This window comes from Hypomesus nipponensis, chromosome 28, assembly GCF_054491055.1.
Source record: "Hypomesus nipponensis isolate SF chromosome 28, ASM5449105v1, whole genome shotgun sequence".
NCBI lineage: Eukaryota > Metazoa > Chordata > Actinopteri > Osmeriformes > Osmeridae > Hypomesus > Hypomesus nipponensis.
The window spans coordinates 5,652,488-5,669,884 of record NC_140388.1 but is presented as its reverse complement, the minus strand read 5'-3'; the positions used below and the strand labels follow the sequence as shown (position 1 = coordinate 5,669,884).

At 46.4% G+C, this 17,397-nt stretch overlaps 4 protein-coding genes and 1 long non-coding RNA gene across 8 annotated transcripts; 3 read left to right on the top strand and 2 right to left on the bottom strand.

Moving 5' to 3' along the window:
* The first annotated feature begins 179 nt into the window (after positions 1–179).
* Positions 180–1,800, top strand: LOC146219632 (uncharacterized). The gene is made up of 3 exons (XM_084695313.1): positions 180–197; positions 548–724; positions 1,230–1,800. The coding sequence occupies exons 1-3, from the start codon at positions 180–182 to the stop codon at positions 1,677–1,679; spliced, it is 645 nt and encodes a 214-aa protein (XP_084551439.1). The 3' UTR covers positions 1,680–1,800.
* Positions 1,801–2,412: 612 nt separating this feature from the next.
* Positions 2,413–5,255, top strand: LOC146219631 (uncharacterized). Its single transcript, XM_084694997.1, has 2 exons — positions 2,413–3,638; positions 4,514–5,255. Exons 1-2 carry the CDS (start codon positions 3,429–3,431, stop codon positions 5,003–5,005), a joined length of 702 nt encoding a protein of 233 aa, XP_084551123.1. The 5' UTR covers positions 2,413–3,428; the 3' UTR covers positions 5,006–5,255.
* A 694-nt stretch (positions 5,256–5,949) lies between these two features.
* spring1 (SREBF pathway regulator in golgi 1) lies at positions 5,950–8,782 on the bottom strand. 3 transcript variants are annotated; one of them, XM_084695166.1, is made up of 6 exons: positions 8,658–8,780; positions 8,230–8,242; positions 7,982–8,138; positions 7,646–7,797; positions 7,022–7,135; positions 5,950–6,666 (listed from the first exon to the last, which is right to left on the bottom strand). In XM_084695166.1, exons 1-6 carry the CDS (start codon positions 8,681–8,683, stop codon positions 6,583–6,585), a joined length of 546 nt encoding a protein of 181 aa, XP_084551292.1. In that variant the 5' UTR covers positions 8,684–8,780; the 3' UTR covers positions 5,950–6,582. The 3 variants fall into 3 exon arrangements, with proteins under 3 accessions (XP_084551292.1, XP_084551293.1, XP_084551291.1); XM_084695167.1 differs by lacking the exon at positions 8,230–8,242 and having other exon boundaries at positions 7,982–8,196; positions 8,658–8,782; XM_084695165.1 differs by having other exon boundaries at positions 8,230–8,769.
* Positions 8,783–8,816: 34 nt separating this feature from the next.
* Positions 8,817–15,503, top strand: rnft2 (ring finger protein, transmembrane 2). Of its 2 annotated transcripts, none has more exons than XM_084695163.1 (10): positions 8,817–8,918; positions 9,120–9,192; positions 9,323–9,804; positions 9,909–9,985; positions 10,070–10,170; positions 10,678–10,831; positions 13,311–13,460; positions 14,087–14,152; positions 14,841–14,942; positions 15,048–15,503. In XM_084695163.1, the coding sequence occupies exons 2-10, from the start codon at positions 9,146–9,148 to the stop codon at positions 15,180–15,182; spliced, it is 1,314 nt and encodes a 437-aa protein (XP_084551289.1). In that variant the 5' UTR covers positions 8,817–8,918; positions 9,120–9,145; the 3' UTR covers positions 15,183–15,503. The 2 variants fall into 2 exon arrangements, with proteins under 2 accessions (XP_084551289.1, XP_084551290.1); XM_084695164.1 differs by having other exon boundaries at positions 8,852–8,918; positions 9,417–9,804.
* A 48-nt stretch (positions 15,504–15,551) lies between these two features.
* LOC146219628 (uncharacterized) lies at positions 15,552–17,163 on the bottom strand. The gene is made up of 2 exons (XR_014751067.1): positions 16,686–17,163; positions 15,552–16,482 (listed from the first exon to the last, which is right to left on the bottom strand). It is a non-coding gene; the product is annotated as an uncharacterized LOC146219628 (long non-coding RNA).
* Between the last annotated feature and the right edge of the window lie 234 nt (positions 17,164–17,397).

Below are 17,397 nucleotides of genomic sequence, written 5' to 3'. Positions count from 1 at the left end.
ACAACTCTTCCTTAAGTCTGTTTTAGTTGGTGTTCACAAGTGAACGCTCTGGTGGGTGGAAATTTAGGTGAGGAAATCACCCATTTCCGACTAAACTTATCAGCTGATCAATTTTTGATGGTGGATAAGAACATCATAAATGCTGAGTTTTTGTTGAGACGATCATCACCTGCTTCACCATGATCTACCAGCAAGGAGTATCTACCAGACCCCTCGGTAAGAACACAGACTAATCTCATGATTCAGAAATACTGGGACTAGAAACAAAACAGGAATGACTTGCCCTCCTAAATGAACCTCAATACTGTGATTCTTTCATATTTTGAGACGTTCATCCATGTGAAAATGTTCCTTTATGCTTTTCTATAATGATGTATGCACTATGATTCTCACGTGACTGTTCAGAAGATGACTTAAACCCTAACCCTAACCCTTGTACATTTACATGAAACAAAATCATCAGGAGCTTTGCCCTGCATTTCTTTTGATATCGAATCTAAAAAGCTGTTAAGTTCGCTCAGGCTGTCTGCACATTCAGATTTTCTAGCATGTTTGTCCAATTGCTTCTGTCTCCCTAAAGTGTCTCCTATGTCTCTCTGCAGTGGTGCTCTCCATTTTGCTAGCGCTCAGCCTCTTGGGAGAGACGAATAACAGCTGTCTGGACCGTCTGAAAAAACGGTATAACTTTGCAGACCATGAAGCAAATTTAACCCTCGATTCATATGTGAGTATCTGGGAAGTGTGTGTGTAACCTTCGTGGTTTCTCTGCATGGGGGCCCGAAGTTTTCCCCTAATCTCTGCTTAGCCATGTTTATTCTCATGTAATTGAGATAGCTAGATGTGTGTGACTTTGGCTGGTGACTTATTCAGAAGGATTCCAAGTCAAATTGGTCCCCACATAATAATAATAATAATCAACAATTTGTAATGTGCCTTCCTTGCACTCGAAGTGCTGGCACATACTGTTTCAAAGACTCAAAGGAAGGAATCCTGACAGTGCAATGTATGACTATTATCCAAACAAATGTGCAGTATATGACTCCATTATCCAAACAAACTTGGTGAGAATCCTTCACATGTGAAACAACTGCTTCCAACAGAAAGCTTCCCTTTTACTTAACACTGTTTGAATCTGAAAAGAGGATGGTTCTATCCATCCACCTGTTCCACATTGTTCAATGATAACGGCCTCACCCGTTCCTCTCCTTTCTTCCTCTCGTTGATCTCAGCAAACCGTTTTCAACCTCTCGCCGTTAACTGAAGAGATTTGCAAGGACATCCCCAAGCATGTCATCCATGACTCTGACATCGAGAAGACACTGAATAACCTCTACTGGTGGAACACCTTGTACAACTACCACCTTGTCAAGGTCCTGCACTACCACAAGGAGTTGTCATACCCAGAAGCTCTCCTGAAAAACTTGGACGCGTTAAAAGGAGCTATGTTGCGTACCTCTGAATACATGATCCAAGAGCTATCCATCAAATTTAAACCAGTTCCCAAACCCGTGGTGATCAACGAAGGCGACCATGCTAAGAAGATATATGGAGGGTGTGTTTTGTACCGGATTAAAAACCTACTGGAGGAGGGGAAACCCATTGTTCAAAGTCTGAACATGACAGACCTCTGTAAAAAACGAAATCGCCGAAGAGTGCCGACTCACCCGTCCACTTGTTAGTGCCGAAACATGCTACCTTACTGAGCTTGTTGGTTCATCTTAGGTGAAAGGTCATTTCTATTTATTTTGTAGTTGTTGGCACTGTTTACTGTATTCAGAGAAAACAGCTAATCAATGGAGAAAATACATTGTACGCCATTTATTTTTTAGCTCAAGTTATATTTATATATTTAATATATTTAACAGAACAAGTTAGTGGACCATAAATTGGATTCAGCAGTATCATAATCTGTTGTAAATAAGATTCATTACAAGACAGATATTGCATTCCTTTTTCTTGAGATGTATAAGACATTATTTATTTGTACCAATTTTTCTATTTAATAAAAAAAAAACGGAAATTTAACAAGCTATCGTCTCTGTCAGGTGTTGAATGTGCACAGGTCAGACCAACATAGTGTGCCTAAATAATAGGCTGCATCATTATCTTGTGAACATTCTGATCAAACTAAAAGATCTAAATGTAGGTTCAAGACTAAGCGTAAATCCGTATTTCTCTGTACCCCTCCCCACACACACACACACACACACACACACACACACACACACACACACACACACACACACACACACACACACACAGTGTGTGCATCTGTGGTTCTCCACTTTACATCAGTGAGAAGTCAGAGAGGAAGCTCAGATGATGTCATTACCATTATCTCACACATCAATGCATCCGATGCAGATGACAAGTTGTTCTTTTGCTTATTAATTTTCCAAAGGATGGCAAGCTCACACAATCACTATTTATGTATCACCTGGCCTTCATTTGTCATTATCTAACGTGGCCAAACAAGACCATTGTATTTTCAATGTTGAATCAAGTGTGGCATGCAGCTGGTCAAGGGTAGAGAGCCATGGTTAAATAAATGAAATATTTCAACAGCACTTATAATTGTGTCTCTCACTTGCACTGTTTACCTTATCAAACGTCATTTCCTCAGTAGGATGTGGCTATGTTTAGTGGCAATGACACTCACACTTTCTGTTAGGATTGCTACTTTTCTGAGGATGTTTTCTCCACAGTATGGGTGTACAAGGTCAGAGCTTTGACACCATTCTACTGTAAGTTCCCCTTAAAAGAAAAAAAACTGCTATTTTGAAGTGAACCAGAACAATGAGTAGAGTGTTCTGAAATATAGGGTTAGGGCAAGAGGCAGTTCTGCATCAGGGTAGGGTGTGGGTTTTGGGTAAGAGATAGTTTTGCATGGCAGGCTGGAGTGTGTCATTGAGTTAATTGTGACACCCGTAGATAAATATCAGTGTTAATTACTGGCACACAAGTCAATTTTGAAGAAACTAATCTTGATGATTTTTCCTTTGACGTGTGTCAAAAAAAGAAAATAGATGAAGGAAGCTGATATTGTCTTTACACTCCCTAACTGGCCAGTGTGTGAGTATATAAGTCTCCTGTTCTATTAAGGTGAGAATGATTGTCTTGGTTGTTGGTTGGGTTCCCATGGTGCTTATAGGAAATTGAAGGCTTGTACATCATATCTGATCATGAAACCTGCAGGTAATTTTATGCAATTTGTTTCTCATGGACAGATTTTCACATTTAAACAGTAAAACTTGAACTGAACATTGGAATTGTTTTAACCGTTTTTATGTTTTACAAAACCATATGCTGCAACAATTGCTCTGAGGACAAATTGCTCTGAGGACATACAAGTCCTACATATTTTACATTCCCCTATTCATGATATTTTGCGTCTTACATTCCTGCTTGTCAATATTCTCAGACTCACCATGATTGTAATTTTTGGGGTGTTCCTGGGGCAGGGACAGAGTGCCTGTTTTACTAAATATGTCTGTGAAACGGTGTTTGCAGGATGTCTGTTCTTTCTGAGTTTCTGGGTGATGAAAACGGTCAGTTTGGATACCAGGGTCAGAGTCTGCTCAGCCCAAAAGCTGACCAATCTGGCCAAGAAGATGGTCATGGACTCCTTGACCGCCTTTGTGAGTTTGCTGCTGTCAATAATGACGAGTGCTCTACACAACATAACACAACCTTGCTGTTTCAGTCCAGGAAACAGAAGGAAAATGCCAGTTCCGCTCTCCAGTCTGGTGTAAACATTTGTAGATTATTATTCAGTGAGTTTGGGCACTGTGTCTGCAGTGAGTCTACGTAGATAGATATCATTCTGTCTAAATGGGTTGAAAAGGTTTAACTTTACTGTTGTGGAAGACATTTAGATTTCCTGTGTGCTTACATTATTCACTAATCAAGATAACTAGTCATTGGATACTAGTTAGTATGTTCTCATGTAAGCTTGCTATTAATAAGAGTAGATTGTGTCTATGTGTCAGGGTTAATAGATGTTTGAGATCAGGAGAAAGTACTGGCTAAATGGTCCTTGTCATGACTACAAGGAGAGCTCCAACTATGAACTCTGTAGTTTGAGTGGTCATGTGTTGGGAGCTGTGAATCTCTTTCTCTGAGACTGTTGTAACGTCATTACTGCCTGACTGTCACTATCTATGTTTACATTCTTGTGCCCTATAAAAGATTGTCCTCCGGCCTTCAGAGGGGAGAGAGACTTGTTTGAGACCTAAGCCTGGTGTTGTGTTGTCATTTATTGTCAGAGGTCTGGTTGTCTCTCCCAATCTGCAGATTGATAAATACTTATTAAAATCTAGAACTCAACTGAACTTAGTCACTCGTTTATGAAGAGATGGACAAAACACTTTCTTCATCACTGTCTTCTATCTGAGATGACCAACAAGACTCCAGCATCACCAGGGAACACCTACCTCATCCTATAATCATACAAGGAACCCTTTGCTAACCGTATCTCACCTCACGCGTCAGTATGTGTTTGCTGTCCCCCCAGGATGAAGCCAATGGTTACGACCTCCCTGCTTGGCCCCCAGGCTTCCCGGTCCTCGACGTCCCAAAGAACTCTTCCCATCTGGGGGACAGAGTTCAGTGTGGTCTCCTCTTCATGGTGGAGGCCTTGAGGGACATCCTGAAGGACCAGGCCAGAGATCTGAACCCTGACAACACTGCTCTTCACCAGCTTTTCTCTGACTGTATTCGTACAGTGGCCAATCTCCAAATGTGCCTGAAGACAGTCCTGGGGGGGCAGTGCTCCCAGAATCGACCCCCCCTCAAGATGCCCCCTGGCTACTTCCAGAGGAAGCAGTGGGGACACACTCTGTTGGAAGCTTCCACAGACTTCCTAGGATGGTTGGAAAAAAACGTTCCCCCCATCGTATGGGGGAAGCTGCCAAATCAAGTGCTTTTGGAGGAGAGACATGTTTTTTTTGCAACACGAAGCCACAGGTACTTAAAGGTTACACAATATATGGAGGTAGAGATTTAATGTCTAATTTATCAACTTGACAACCACCTCCCACTTAGTGCCTAAGCACTTGTAATTCTGTCATAGAGTACATAGAAATAGAAATCAACCCAGTCATGTTTAGAATCTAAAGATACAGATAAACTGTATTTGGGTAAAGGAGAAAACCAAAATGTATGAAATTATTCTAAATGTATTTTTTAAGCATTTGCATATTTAATCTAATTTATATGTATATTGTTAACAATTTCTATGTTTATATTTATACTGTGTGTACATTATAGTTTATCATGCAAATAAAGGCTTTTACCAACAAAATGATCTGCATCTGTTATATCTAATGGGCCATACATTACCAAGTGGTTTATCAATCTTCACATTTCAACGCTTCCAAACATAGATTAAACTGCATTCTAGAGACCTCTGTTGACTACATGACAGGTTTGGATTCTACCCAGTTAAGCTGTTCACACTGTAAGTGCTCGGGTCCCAGTTGACAGTCATTAATCAAATTGTCAAAAAGGAAAATTAGGACGAGCCTTAATATATTCTATAATTACAAGACACACTTTGTTTTCTCAGCCATCAGAATGATTAATTGTTGTGCTGCGGCCATGCTTCCCAGGCGAGGGATGGGCATGTGGCGGGGCCTCGTCAGCGCTCTTCTGGGGGGCCTCTCTGGTGGGGTTCCGGGCCCTTCTCTCCTCAGTGTAATAGATTGTCAGGTGGACAGAGAAGGGGAAAGCAGATGAAACTGTCACTCACGTCAGCGCTAGGAGAGTCGACGTCACAGCCCAGAAGATAAATGTTGCCTCCATGTTATTCCCAGCAGACACTTCAACCCAAGCTAAGTCCAATTAATATTATATTAAAACACACACACACAAACTTGGGAGCTCTGATAGAAATGTTTTTGTTTCATGTGAGGAAGATGCAGATGTCATAAAAAGTATCTGAGATTTTTTTACTGTAACTGTTCTTTTATTTATTTTTTACCAAACTCATATTACTGTAAACTATCCATTAGGAGAGGAGTCAAGTACAATAAAATAAGAACATTCAACAGAAAACAAGTCTAGAAAAAAGATTAGAAAAACAAGACTACAACAACTTTAATAAAATGACTGTCATCGTCCTCAGGCCATCCGAGAGAAACTGTTACAAGCTCATTCAATTCACAGTCTGGAACTTTATTAATTGTCAACCCGCACGCCTACAAACATAAAACCATGACTGCTTCTTTGCTGCGTGGACATCCGTCACCACCAGGACGATATCTGACACCCTCTGTCTGTGTGCCAGGGTTGACTTCTGCGCCGGTAGCGCCGTGACTACGACATGGAGCGTGTCTGAGGTTGATCCTTGACGACGAGCTACAGAACATGACACGGGACGTCCACCGAAGATGAGGTTCTGAGAGCGTTCATGCACTTGCGGTTAGGGTTAGCCCTAACCCTAGTGTGAACATTCCAAACACATATTTGTCTTTTCTTGGAAGGGGTTCCAGCTGCCTCCTCTTTCTCGTGTCAGTCGGTCAGGTGACCCCCCCCCCCTGCCCCCCCGATCACTTCCCCTCCTCAGTCCAGGAGTGCTTCGTCTCACACAGGAAGGAGTTCAGGGGGGCTTTCTCCATAGCAGTACTTTGCTTGTGGATTGCGGTAGGTGTTCTCATGTTGAACACTCTGGTGGGGCAAGAAGGAGATCAGGCACAAACATGAGACGGTTTTATGAAGAGGACTTCCAAAATGTTGTGTATGAGCAAGTGACATATCGGATCATGCTGACAGGGGGGAAAAAAGTCAAAAAAGTTTGTCCAAGCTTTTTTTTTAGACTGTTTTCGGGAATGATTTGTTTGCAAAATAAGTTTGTTTGTCAAAGCTGTGTGAGAAAGAAAAAAAAAAAGTTTGAAAATGGATTTGCAACAACACGGCCTGGTGAGGGGTTTGAGGCGAAATCGGTAGCGCCTGCTCGCTACGGAAACACCTAAGAGATGTGAGCGGGCCCGCGTGGGTTCGAGGGGGCCGCGGTGCGCTGTACCTGAGAGGACGTGCGGCACTTGGCCAGGCAGAGCTCGAAGTGGTCCTCCACCGCCGCGAAGAGGTTCTGGAAGCCGTCGGAAGCTCTGTTCAGGAAGCGCTCCAACAGAGGTTGCTGAAGAGCGGAGATGGGAGATGAGGAGGGAGGTTAGAGAAGAAGAAAAAAAGCGAGGACGCGGCGTAGAAGAGAGAGCGGATGAGGGCGCCGATAAGGGTGGAGAGCAGAGTCGGTGGCGAGGGGGATGAGATTAGAGTGGAAGGGAAGAGGGACGGGAGATTAGAAAGAGAGTGAAGAGATGCTATCTGTCGTTCCTCTGTGACTTCACTGAGAATGAGGTACAATTTACGAGAAAAGGTCAACATTCACGGATGAGTCAACGTGCAACTCTTTTGAAACGGGGGTACATTCAAAACCTCCAATATATCAAGTAACACGATCTGTTCCCAGGCACTGACACCTGCAAATGAGCAAAAACCAAAGTGGATACCCGTCACACCGTAGGCCGTTTATGGAAAAGGCTTGCCGTGCTACGTTCAACGCAGGTTGATGTTTAACCGATGCTGACTCGTTGGCCCTGCGGGTGTGTACGTTCATGCGAGGTTTTGCGAGGGTTGTCGTAGCTACCTTGTCTGGCTGCAGGCAGCACGACACGCAGAACTCGTAGATGTTACAGCAGCCGTTTGCCAGGCAGCTTTTACACAGGTACTGTCTGGAGCTGGGAGCAAACACGTTGCAGCAACCGTTCACCAGCAGGTCCTTCCTCTCGCACACATAACCTGGAAGATGTTCATGGGGTTGGATCTTTATTTAGGCTAACCGGTTGCTTTAAAAAATAAAATTTAAATCAATATGTTGATATGCATATATTGACCTACATATATGACCTTACACATATGTAGGTCAGGACCTAGGGCTCCTGTATAGAATGGCCAGGTAAACTAATATACCGTATTCACTCACCTAATTCATCTGTGAGGAGATTCTTGCCCTGGATGGAGTTCCTGCATTGGGTGATCTGCCGGCTGCTGTTACCCAGGTTAAAGCGAACCTTCCATGGGATGCGGTGGTCCGGGTCCCTCGCCTCCAGGAGAGTGCGGTCCCGTATGGTCCTCTCCTCCTGCACGGTGATACGAGACAGCATCTCTACTCACTGCATCCTCACACCGTGGCATTGTCTAACACAAAGGGTCAACAGTGTTAATAATCACCTGCTTCAAGGTGCTGGTTAGGAAATAGATGAGAGAAAGTCCAAAAACGACCCCTAAAACCCAGCGTTTTCTCAGCAGCCGACGTAGCACCATGGCATGGCGGTGTAGGGTTAGTCTTGAGACCACCCACTTCCAGAGAATTGCACTGTACTAGTAATGAGGCTAATGATCACTAGTTGGCTGATAAATTCTAAATTCTTTTGTGACAAAGAATGTTGTTAGGGACACCTGTGCAGATGTATTTATTTGGAAAAAAAGGCTAAATGCATCGCACCGCAAATCCTTAGCTAGAAAGGCTAACCCATTTTTCTGATAACAAGGACTGCTTTGTTAACCACACTACTAGCCTGTGATTGCTAGCTAACACTAGCTAACGGTCACTCACTGGCTAACAAATTAGAGCTACTATTGGTATAAGAGCACGTTACCACATATGTATATGTCCCACAGGCATTGCAGCAAGTTGAATTTGTTGTTAAATGAAATTTGCAGATATTTGTCGTTCTGTCCACAGTCGAAACAGATGTCCAAACACGGATATGGTGCAGTAAGAATGTAGACGCTGATTGGTCAATAAGCACGTCTCGGTGTCGTCATACCGGAAAAGCATCTTCATCGAGTCAGCCCGTATACTGTTATTTATGCCTCCATAAACAGAAGAAGGAAACGACGATAAATATATGATTCAGGTGAATCAAATAATTTAAATTATACATTTAAATACGTTCGTATAAAAAACATATAATGTGATCGTTATTAATGTTTTCTTATTATGCTGTAATGGCTGATTCTGCACTACCCCTCCCCTGGCCTGTCCGTTATTAAGCGAAGTGCCTAGCAAAGTGTTCATTCAAAACGTCTACCGTGTTTTCCCTTCACCGATATGACAGGATGATTTCGGAATGAGCTGGATGCCATGCAGAGGAGACACAGCAGCAACACGGAGGGAATGCCCCCAGAAAGGTGGGAACACGCATGCTGCCTGTGTGCTGGTGCACCACGTACTTTATCATGTGTAATGAAGCCAAACACTCCTTGGAGACTGCATAGGCCTACTGTAAATGTCCGCTCCTCCCAAAACCTGACCCTGCAGAAGTCGTAGCCAGACCCTGGGATCTGAGAGCAGCCTGGACGAGGGTGGTGTGTTTGACTGCCTGAAGCCCGACCCTTCCCCCTCCTCTCAGCAGCTGTTCACCCTGGTGGGGGTCCCCTCCGTCCCCTCCGCGTCCCTCCAGGCGGCCGGCCTGGTCCTGGCCTCCTCCCCGGAGGTCTTCATCCAGATGACTGCCTCGTCCAGGGAGGAGGGCGGCCGCTCCGAGGTGGCTCCCTACCTGCCGCGGCCCCCACCCCACCACAACCACCACCACCACCACCCCTTCCAGCATCGCTCCTCCCTGCTCCACTCCACCTCGGCGGGGCCCGGGGAGAGGCACGGGGGCAGGGAGGAGGCCTCCGACGACCCCTCCACCCCAGCTCCGGCGCTGTCGGAGCTGAAGGCGGTGGTCACCTGGCTCCAGAGGGGCTTCCCTTTCATCCTCATCCTCCTGGCTAAAGTCTGCTTCCAGCACAAGCTGGGTAACAGCGCACGTCGACACGATTCCTGTGTTTGCCGGCGGCACAATGTTTGATCATGTTAACTGCGGCCCGGTGTGTGAAAACCTCTCTCTTGTCTTCGGCAGGGATCGCTGTGTGTGTTGGCATGGCCAGCACGTTTGCCTTCGCTAACTCAAGCTTCAAACACCAGGTCTCTCTCCGGGTAAATGTAACCGTGCTTCCCATGTTTCTGCGTGGAGATGCCAAGCTTTCACGCTGTGTAAAACAGGGGATGTTTTGTGTTCAGGAGGAGAGGTCAGTGTTGATGACGGTCTGGATCCAGATCTTCCTGGCTGGGAACATTGTTTATGTGTACTACACCTTCAGCACCGAGGAGCTGTACAACAGGTAGAGGATCAGTGAATCAAACTACAAATCCAAATGGGATTTGTAGTTTGATTTTGACCCATTGTCAGGTCCTCAGGGCAGCAATGTGGTCGGTGCCCCTCTGGTTTGTTTTGCATCTGTCCAACCTCCCACATGTTTTTTCTATGTCGCATATTTTCTTTTCAGTTGTCATTGAGTTCATGTAGCCTTTATTATTTCCACATTTCCTTAGGTGTCTGTTGCAATGTGCCCTCTTATTCTGTGAGTATGCAGTATCCATTTATAATTTTACCTTTCCTGTTATGTTGAAGTTTAGCCTTATTGTTATTCTTTGTTTTTCTGTCCTTGTGTGTACATTTTCATTTTGGTCATTTAGAAGATGTTTTCATCTCTAGTGACGTACACAGTATACCTGTTTGTCTAAGTATGTGAACTGACTGATTCCTCAATTATTTACAGTCTTTTCAAAACTGTGATTGGCTGGGTATCCCATAAATGAAACTGTCTTCTTTCTTCCTTTGCCCCTAGCCTCAGGTTTGCAAAGCCCAACATCAACGACTTTGATTTCTTCAGTCTAATCTGGGCCGTGGGCATCACTGATTTTATCCTGAAGTTCTTCACCATTGGCCTGAAATGCTTCATCCTGTTTCTGCCCAAAATCGTCCTGGCTTTCAAATCAAGGGTGGGAGCATATCTATATTTCTTTTACTTTTACTTCTCTCTCTCTCTCTCTCTCCCCTCTCTCTCTCTCTCTCTCTCTCTCTCTCTCTCTCTCTCTCTCTCGCTCTCTCTCTTCCTATTTCCTTTCTTTCTGTCTCTACCTTTCCAATCTGTTTCTCTCTTCTGTCTCTCCACTCTCTCTCCTATGAAAAGGTTATGATGATGATGATGATGAGGAGGAGGATCATTCATCTGTGCATGTGTGCAGCCTGATGGAAGAATCTCCCAGTGTTCCATGTTCAGAGTTTTTCTGAAATGCTGGAGGGGGGGGGCGGGATCCTAGGGTAGTAGCAAACTGAGTTGGCTGTTTTATATTCATAGGGTTTTATCTCCTCGAGGGTCACAGTTTATGTGTATGTGTGTTGTTGTTTGACGGCAGGTTTTGTGTGGCCTAAGTTGTTTGTGTGTGACCCAATGTTTTGGTGTTGAATCTACGTAAAGGTTTAGCTCTTGTCCTGGGGGGGTCACAGAGTGCGATTTGGATTAGATTTTCCGCTGATAAACAGACCAATCAGGGACCAGCCTGCCTCTGAGCTCATTTCTCCCTGGGGGGTGCAGGGGGTGAGGTCATCCCTCCCTGGGGCTAGCCCATTACTGCTCACCACCCCACACATGCACATCACACAATCCGGTTGCTGCTGGTGCTCTGGACATCCCTGACTCCACTAGCCCTCCTTTCACCTCCACCTTGTACTTACATTTAGTCATTTAGCAGACGCTCTTATCCAGAGCGACTTACAGTAAGTACAGGGACATGCTCCCCGAGGCAAGTAGGGTGAAGTGCCTTGCCCAAGGACACATCAATTTGGAACAGCCGGGAATCGAACCAACAACCTTCTGATTCATAGCCCAACTCCCTAACAGCTCAGCCATCTGACCCCCATCTTAACCTCCGTGGCCTGTCCAGTGCCCACACTTTAGGTGTTCTGGTAGTAGACCCTGGTAGTCCACCCCCCATCCTTGACTGAACCCTGGTAGTCCCCCCTCTACCACCAACCTGAATTGAACCCTGGTGGGCCCTCTTTCACCCCCGATGATGTCATGGCTGCACAGTCAGCCATTCCGTCTCATTACTGCGTACAGCGGAGGACTGTCTAATGATCTCACATGAGCCATAAACTGCAAGTCTGGTCAGGCGCTAGTAATAGTGCAACATGGCACGGCATACTGCAGTTCTCAGGCTGGCCACCAGGTACATTAGTCGGCGCCGCGCTAGATCAACTTTGCCTGTCACAAATCCTTCCTTTGCTCATTTTAGCCCCCACTCGTGATGTTCCACCCCAGGGAAATGTTGTTTTAATAGTCTATGGCTCCAGGGAAATGTCGTTTTGATAGCCTACAGCTCCACCTGGAAGTGTATGCGAAAAGGAGAGAACGCGCTCCTGCCGCAGAGCGATCCACGGCGGGCCTGGTGACAGCCTGGCCCCACCGCCGGCTGGCAGCAAGTCAGGAGCCACGAGGTCGACGGCGCTAATGAAAGCCCGACAAGCAGGAAGTGGTACACAGGAAGCTTTTGGCTTGTATCCAGCGGTTGGTTCCACGCGCGCGTATGGAGTGGTGTGTTTTGCGAGATGCGGGGGGGGTGGGGGGGGGCGGTTGGGTGGGGGTGTGTGTGGGGGGGGGGGGGAGGAAGACGAATAGCCTGTTAGTGGAGACCCCCCTACCCCCCCTCCTCTGGTCTGCGCTGAAGCTCATCCATCACTGTCAGCTTGGACCCAGGAAGACAGCGTGGATGCTGGGGGCTCGCTGGGCCGCAGGGAATCCCAACGCTCGTTTTTGGGCCGTCTTCTTTCGCCAACCTCTGGCTCTTGGATCGTTGTTAGCGGCGCAGGGAGCTCCAGGTTCTGAGTAGAGCCTGCCTCCCTTCCCGCCTCGGGGGACGGGAGAGGAAGCCTGGCTTGTGGAGACTGCTCTATGTGGGCCCGCGCCGTGCCAGGCATGGGCTGTGTGGGGAGCAGGTGGGCAAAGCGTCTCCCCGACAGCGTGCCTGGGTGGAGGCTGAGGCCTGGACGGCGGCCATGTTGGGTCGGGAGGCACGCCGGGTGGAAGGCTGGAAGTCCAGTTGAGCTGTCTCTTGTCTCACTGCTGGTGCAGCGAGAGAACCTTCCAGAGACTGTGTCTGGGCTGGTGCAGAGCAAGAGTTGTTTGTTAGGACGGTCTGGAGATGAAGAGATGGAGTAGAGGAAAGAGGGGAAATGAGGCAGGAGAAATTTTCCTCTGCTGATTCTCCAGTCTTATCTGTCTTTCTATTCACTTCACTCTTTGTTTTGTTATTTCTCGGCGGTCGTTACTGTATCGATGTTTGTCAATGACGTCTGACTGTGAGTGTGTTTCTGTGTGTGTGTGTGTGTGCGCATCTGTTTGTGTGTGAATATGTGTGCTAATATATGTGTGTGTATGTGTGTGTGTGTTTGTTTGTGTGTGTGTGTGTGTATGCCCAGGGTAAGGTGTACCTGCTGATGGAGGAGCTCAGTCAGCTGTTCCGGGCCCTGGTTCCCATCCAGCTGTGGTGTCGCTACTTCCTGGGGGAGGAGCCAACCAACAGCTACTTCCTGGAGGCTATGCTCATCATCATATACAGCCTGTGTAAGGTATGGAGCCCCGCTTAGAATCCCGGGAATTACATAAATGTGTATCCATGACCCTTTTAGACAAAGTACGGTGTGGCTAGTGCATGTGGAAAGTATAGCCGATAATCAAGGATCAGAATTGCACAGTTCTAATTGGATGACGCTGGTACGGTCTGGTCCAAACAGATGTGCACCTACTGGCTCTGTAATGTGGAGTTTGCTAATGGCTCAACCCTGGTTAGTCTTCTACCGTCTTTGAAACAGTTTCTGTTTACATTGGGGTTCCAAGTGCGTGTTTTCAGTTTGTGTAAGTGTGTGGGTGTGTGTTTGCTTGCGTGCGTGCGTGTGCGTGCACACGTCAAAGAGTTCACTCATTCATGGAAAAGAAACGTAAAACAGGTGGGTGAGCAAGACATCCCGATGATCAGATATAGACTCACCACTCATTGTGAGAGGAGGGTGGTCATCGTGTCAGACTAGTGCCTTCCTCAGAGTCACCCAGTCAAAAGGATGCGGTGGATGGGGTTACGACTCAAACAGCCAAAACCACAAGACCAAATGTTTAAGAAATTGGTGCTGCTGACGTGAGTCACTGCGGAAATGAAAAGTGTGCGCGTGCGCGCGTGTGTTCTGCTGTTGTTTCGTAGTCCTTTGACCTCTGCGGACGCGTGTCGTCGCTCTGCAAGGCCCTGGCCGTGCTGTGCAGCTCCCAGGTAGGAAGTCTCCACTCTGGCTCCATCCGCCCCCCCCCTCCCTCCCCCCCACGGCACTCTGGGTGAAGTACGCCGCTCACTCGCAGTGTGTAATCGTTACCCTGTTCTCTCTCTCTCTCTCTTTTGCTCTGCTTCTCTCGTTCTTTTGGATTCTCTGTCACTTTCTCTCTTTCCTCTCTCGCTTTCTCTGTCGCTGTGTCTTCCTGTCTCTCTCTGTCTCCCTGTGTCTCTCTGCCTCCCTCTCTGCCTCCCTCTCTGTCTCCCTGTGTCTCTCTGCCTCCCTCTCTGTCTCCCTGTGTCTCTCTGCCTCCCTCTCTGCCTCCCTCTCTGTCTCCCTGTGTCTCTCTGCCTCCCTCTCTGTCTCCCTGTGTCTCTCTGCCTCCCTCTCTGTCTCCCTGTGTCTCTCTGCCTCCCTCTCTGTCTCCCTGTGTCTCTCTGCCTCCCTCTCTGTCTCCCTGTGTCTCTCTGCCTCCCTCTCTGTCTCCCTGTGTCTCTCTGCCTCCCTCTCTGTCTCCCTGTGTCTCTCTGCCTCCCTCTCTGTCTCCCTGTGTCTCTCTGCCTCCCTCTCTGTCTCCCTGTGTCTCTCTGCCTCCCTCTCTGTCTCCCTGTGTCTCTCTGCCTCCCTCTTGGCCTCTGTCCCCCTCTCTTGTCTCTCTGTCTCCCTGTGGCGTCTCTTTCTCCCGGTCAGAGCTATGGTCTGAGGGCTAGCAGTCAGCAGTGCAGTGAGGCGGGAGACGTGTGTGCCATCTGTCAGGCTGACTTCCGGGAGCCACTAGTTCTTCACTGTCAGGTGAGCTGGCTGAGGAGGGTTTGACGAACGATCTGCTGTATTCGAAAGTGAGTCGGCACAAGAACTGGTTCACCTGTTTGTGTGTGTGTGTTTGTGTTTCCTCAGCACGTGTTCTGCGAGGAGTGTTTGTGTCTGTGGTTCGATAGGGAGAGAGCTTGCCCCCTCTGTCGTTCCTCGGTGACGGAGACCCTGCGCTGCTGGAAGGACGGCACCACCTCCGCACACTTTCAGATCTACTAGCGACACGCGCGCACGCACTCCCACATATGCACACTTACACACGCGAGCACCTCGCAAGTCTGTGCATCCTATTCTAGGTGTTACATTTCAGCAACATTTGATCCTAAACGTGTTTTAATCATGTTTCATACTAAGTAGGGTCACCTCAGTGTAGATATGTCATTCTTGTTCACCTTTAGGATGGAAGCATATCCAGAAAAATTTGTATTTTCTGGAAATATGGACGTGGCTGTTAAGAGCACGACTTATTAGGAGTTAGCTGACATGATTGGAGTGTCTAAAGAATTGTTCATTTTACTTTAATTAAACCATTGCATTTTGCCATGTTGTCACGTATGTTTTCATTTGTGTAACAAGCACAATTGCAGAAACATTTTGGGAACATTTTATTATCTAGAGTGCAGTATATATGCACAATGTTTTTTTTCAAAAGTTATAAATAACAAATGGGTATATAAAAGACATAAACAACTGCAAGTTGTGCAGCAGTATGATACCAGCTTATACAGAAAACGTGGACAGCATGCCATTCTATGTGCAACTCTCACTTCGTAATTAATATCTGCCGTAACACTGCCATCAAATTACAATCTCAAGCTTCTTACAACATGTCTCAAATGTTACACAGTTCATGATTTCTTCCCCATTTCCAATATTTGTTTGACAATCACATCATGTAGGTCCTATCTAAGGAAAAGGATACTGCAACCGAATTATCAGACGAGTTTTACACGCTTTCACATTCTCAGACTGATTACAGTAGCTTATGCAACACGTACAGTGCAATTTGAGATTTCTTCAATGAGCACAAGTACAGAAAGGCATCTGCAAGAAATGCGCAACATACAGGTATTTATATTAAATCAATATTGCATTTTTCAGTCAAGTGGCCTTGAGAGTTGCGTGCCAAGGCCATTCGTAAGATTTTCCCCTCGCAGATGTCTGGGGACAATGACATCACCTAGAGAAGGAGCTAGCATTAATGCGTGAGTGCATGGCTCGACTGATTTGAGTACAATTTGTCAACATTGTTTCACACCCAAACCATGCCGTCATCATCCAATGACAGTAAGTAAATTAAATATTGGGCCAGTCTCACCTTTGTCAAAGCACAATCGTCGTTTGCTTGACATAGGAATAGTTCAAAGATTATTTCTACTCCAAATCGGATTTCTCCCGATGCCTGAAGCGGTTCTGTCTCCAGGTGAGTGCACCATAGCCCGCTGGACAGCAGCTCTTTGTCCTGATCCAAATATTCGGACACCCCCACGACTCCGGGCTGAAATGCTGAAGCTGCCATCTGTGTTGGATAATTGTTTTAAAGAGTTTCAATGTACATGAATAAATCCGTTCTTGTTGAAGCATTTTGCTTTCACTAGAAAACATCATCTACCAACCAGCCTACAACAAATCTCTCAGACCAGACCATTACAATACAATATACTGTATTAAACCAGTGTGCAGACAGTCTTTAGCCTATGCATGAACACCTGTAATGCGTACCTGTTGCTGGTTTCACCATCGTGAGAACTTGCGCCTACAGGTGTCGCTTTGTCATGCAGAGGATGAGGACAGTGATGTGTATTGCTGTGTGCACGAAGCTGTTGAAGTGTAACGGTGCATGTAACTCCATGGTCTCTTTCGATCTACGGTTCCCAATGGTCCAGCTTTTCTCCAACTGGTCTCCGATCCGCCTCAGTCGGAAAGCGGCTGCCTGTGTCACGGAGCACGGTGATGGTACTTGGGCACAGACTGAGTCGCCGGTCAAAGAATACGACTGATCTATCGGCAACCAGCACATGTTTACCAAACCACGGGAGTTGTTTAATGTCCCTGTCCACTTCAGTCTCATGGAATATGATCCCCTTGCTGTCCAGATCAAATCTGAACTCTTGTTGTGTCTCTCTCTCTCTTTCTCCCTCTCTTTCAACCCCCCCCTCTCTCTCCCCTCTCGCTCTCTGTCTTTCTCTCTCTCTTGCTATGTACTGTATTATTCATTTAAGTGTCACATGGTGTGGTGGTTTACATCATCTTTTCCCAAAAGAGAGAAATAATCATTAACTCTTGAAACGCTCCTCTCGTTGCTGGCCTCCGAAGGGACTTTCACAATTTAGACCACAGTAGTTCTGAAAGTCAACACGTTTGAGGTATGGTGATTTTTTTCGGCCGCTATGTAGACTATTATAGTTATAATGTCGCTTTGAGACAAATCACC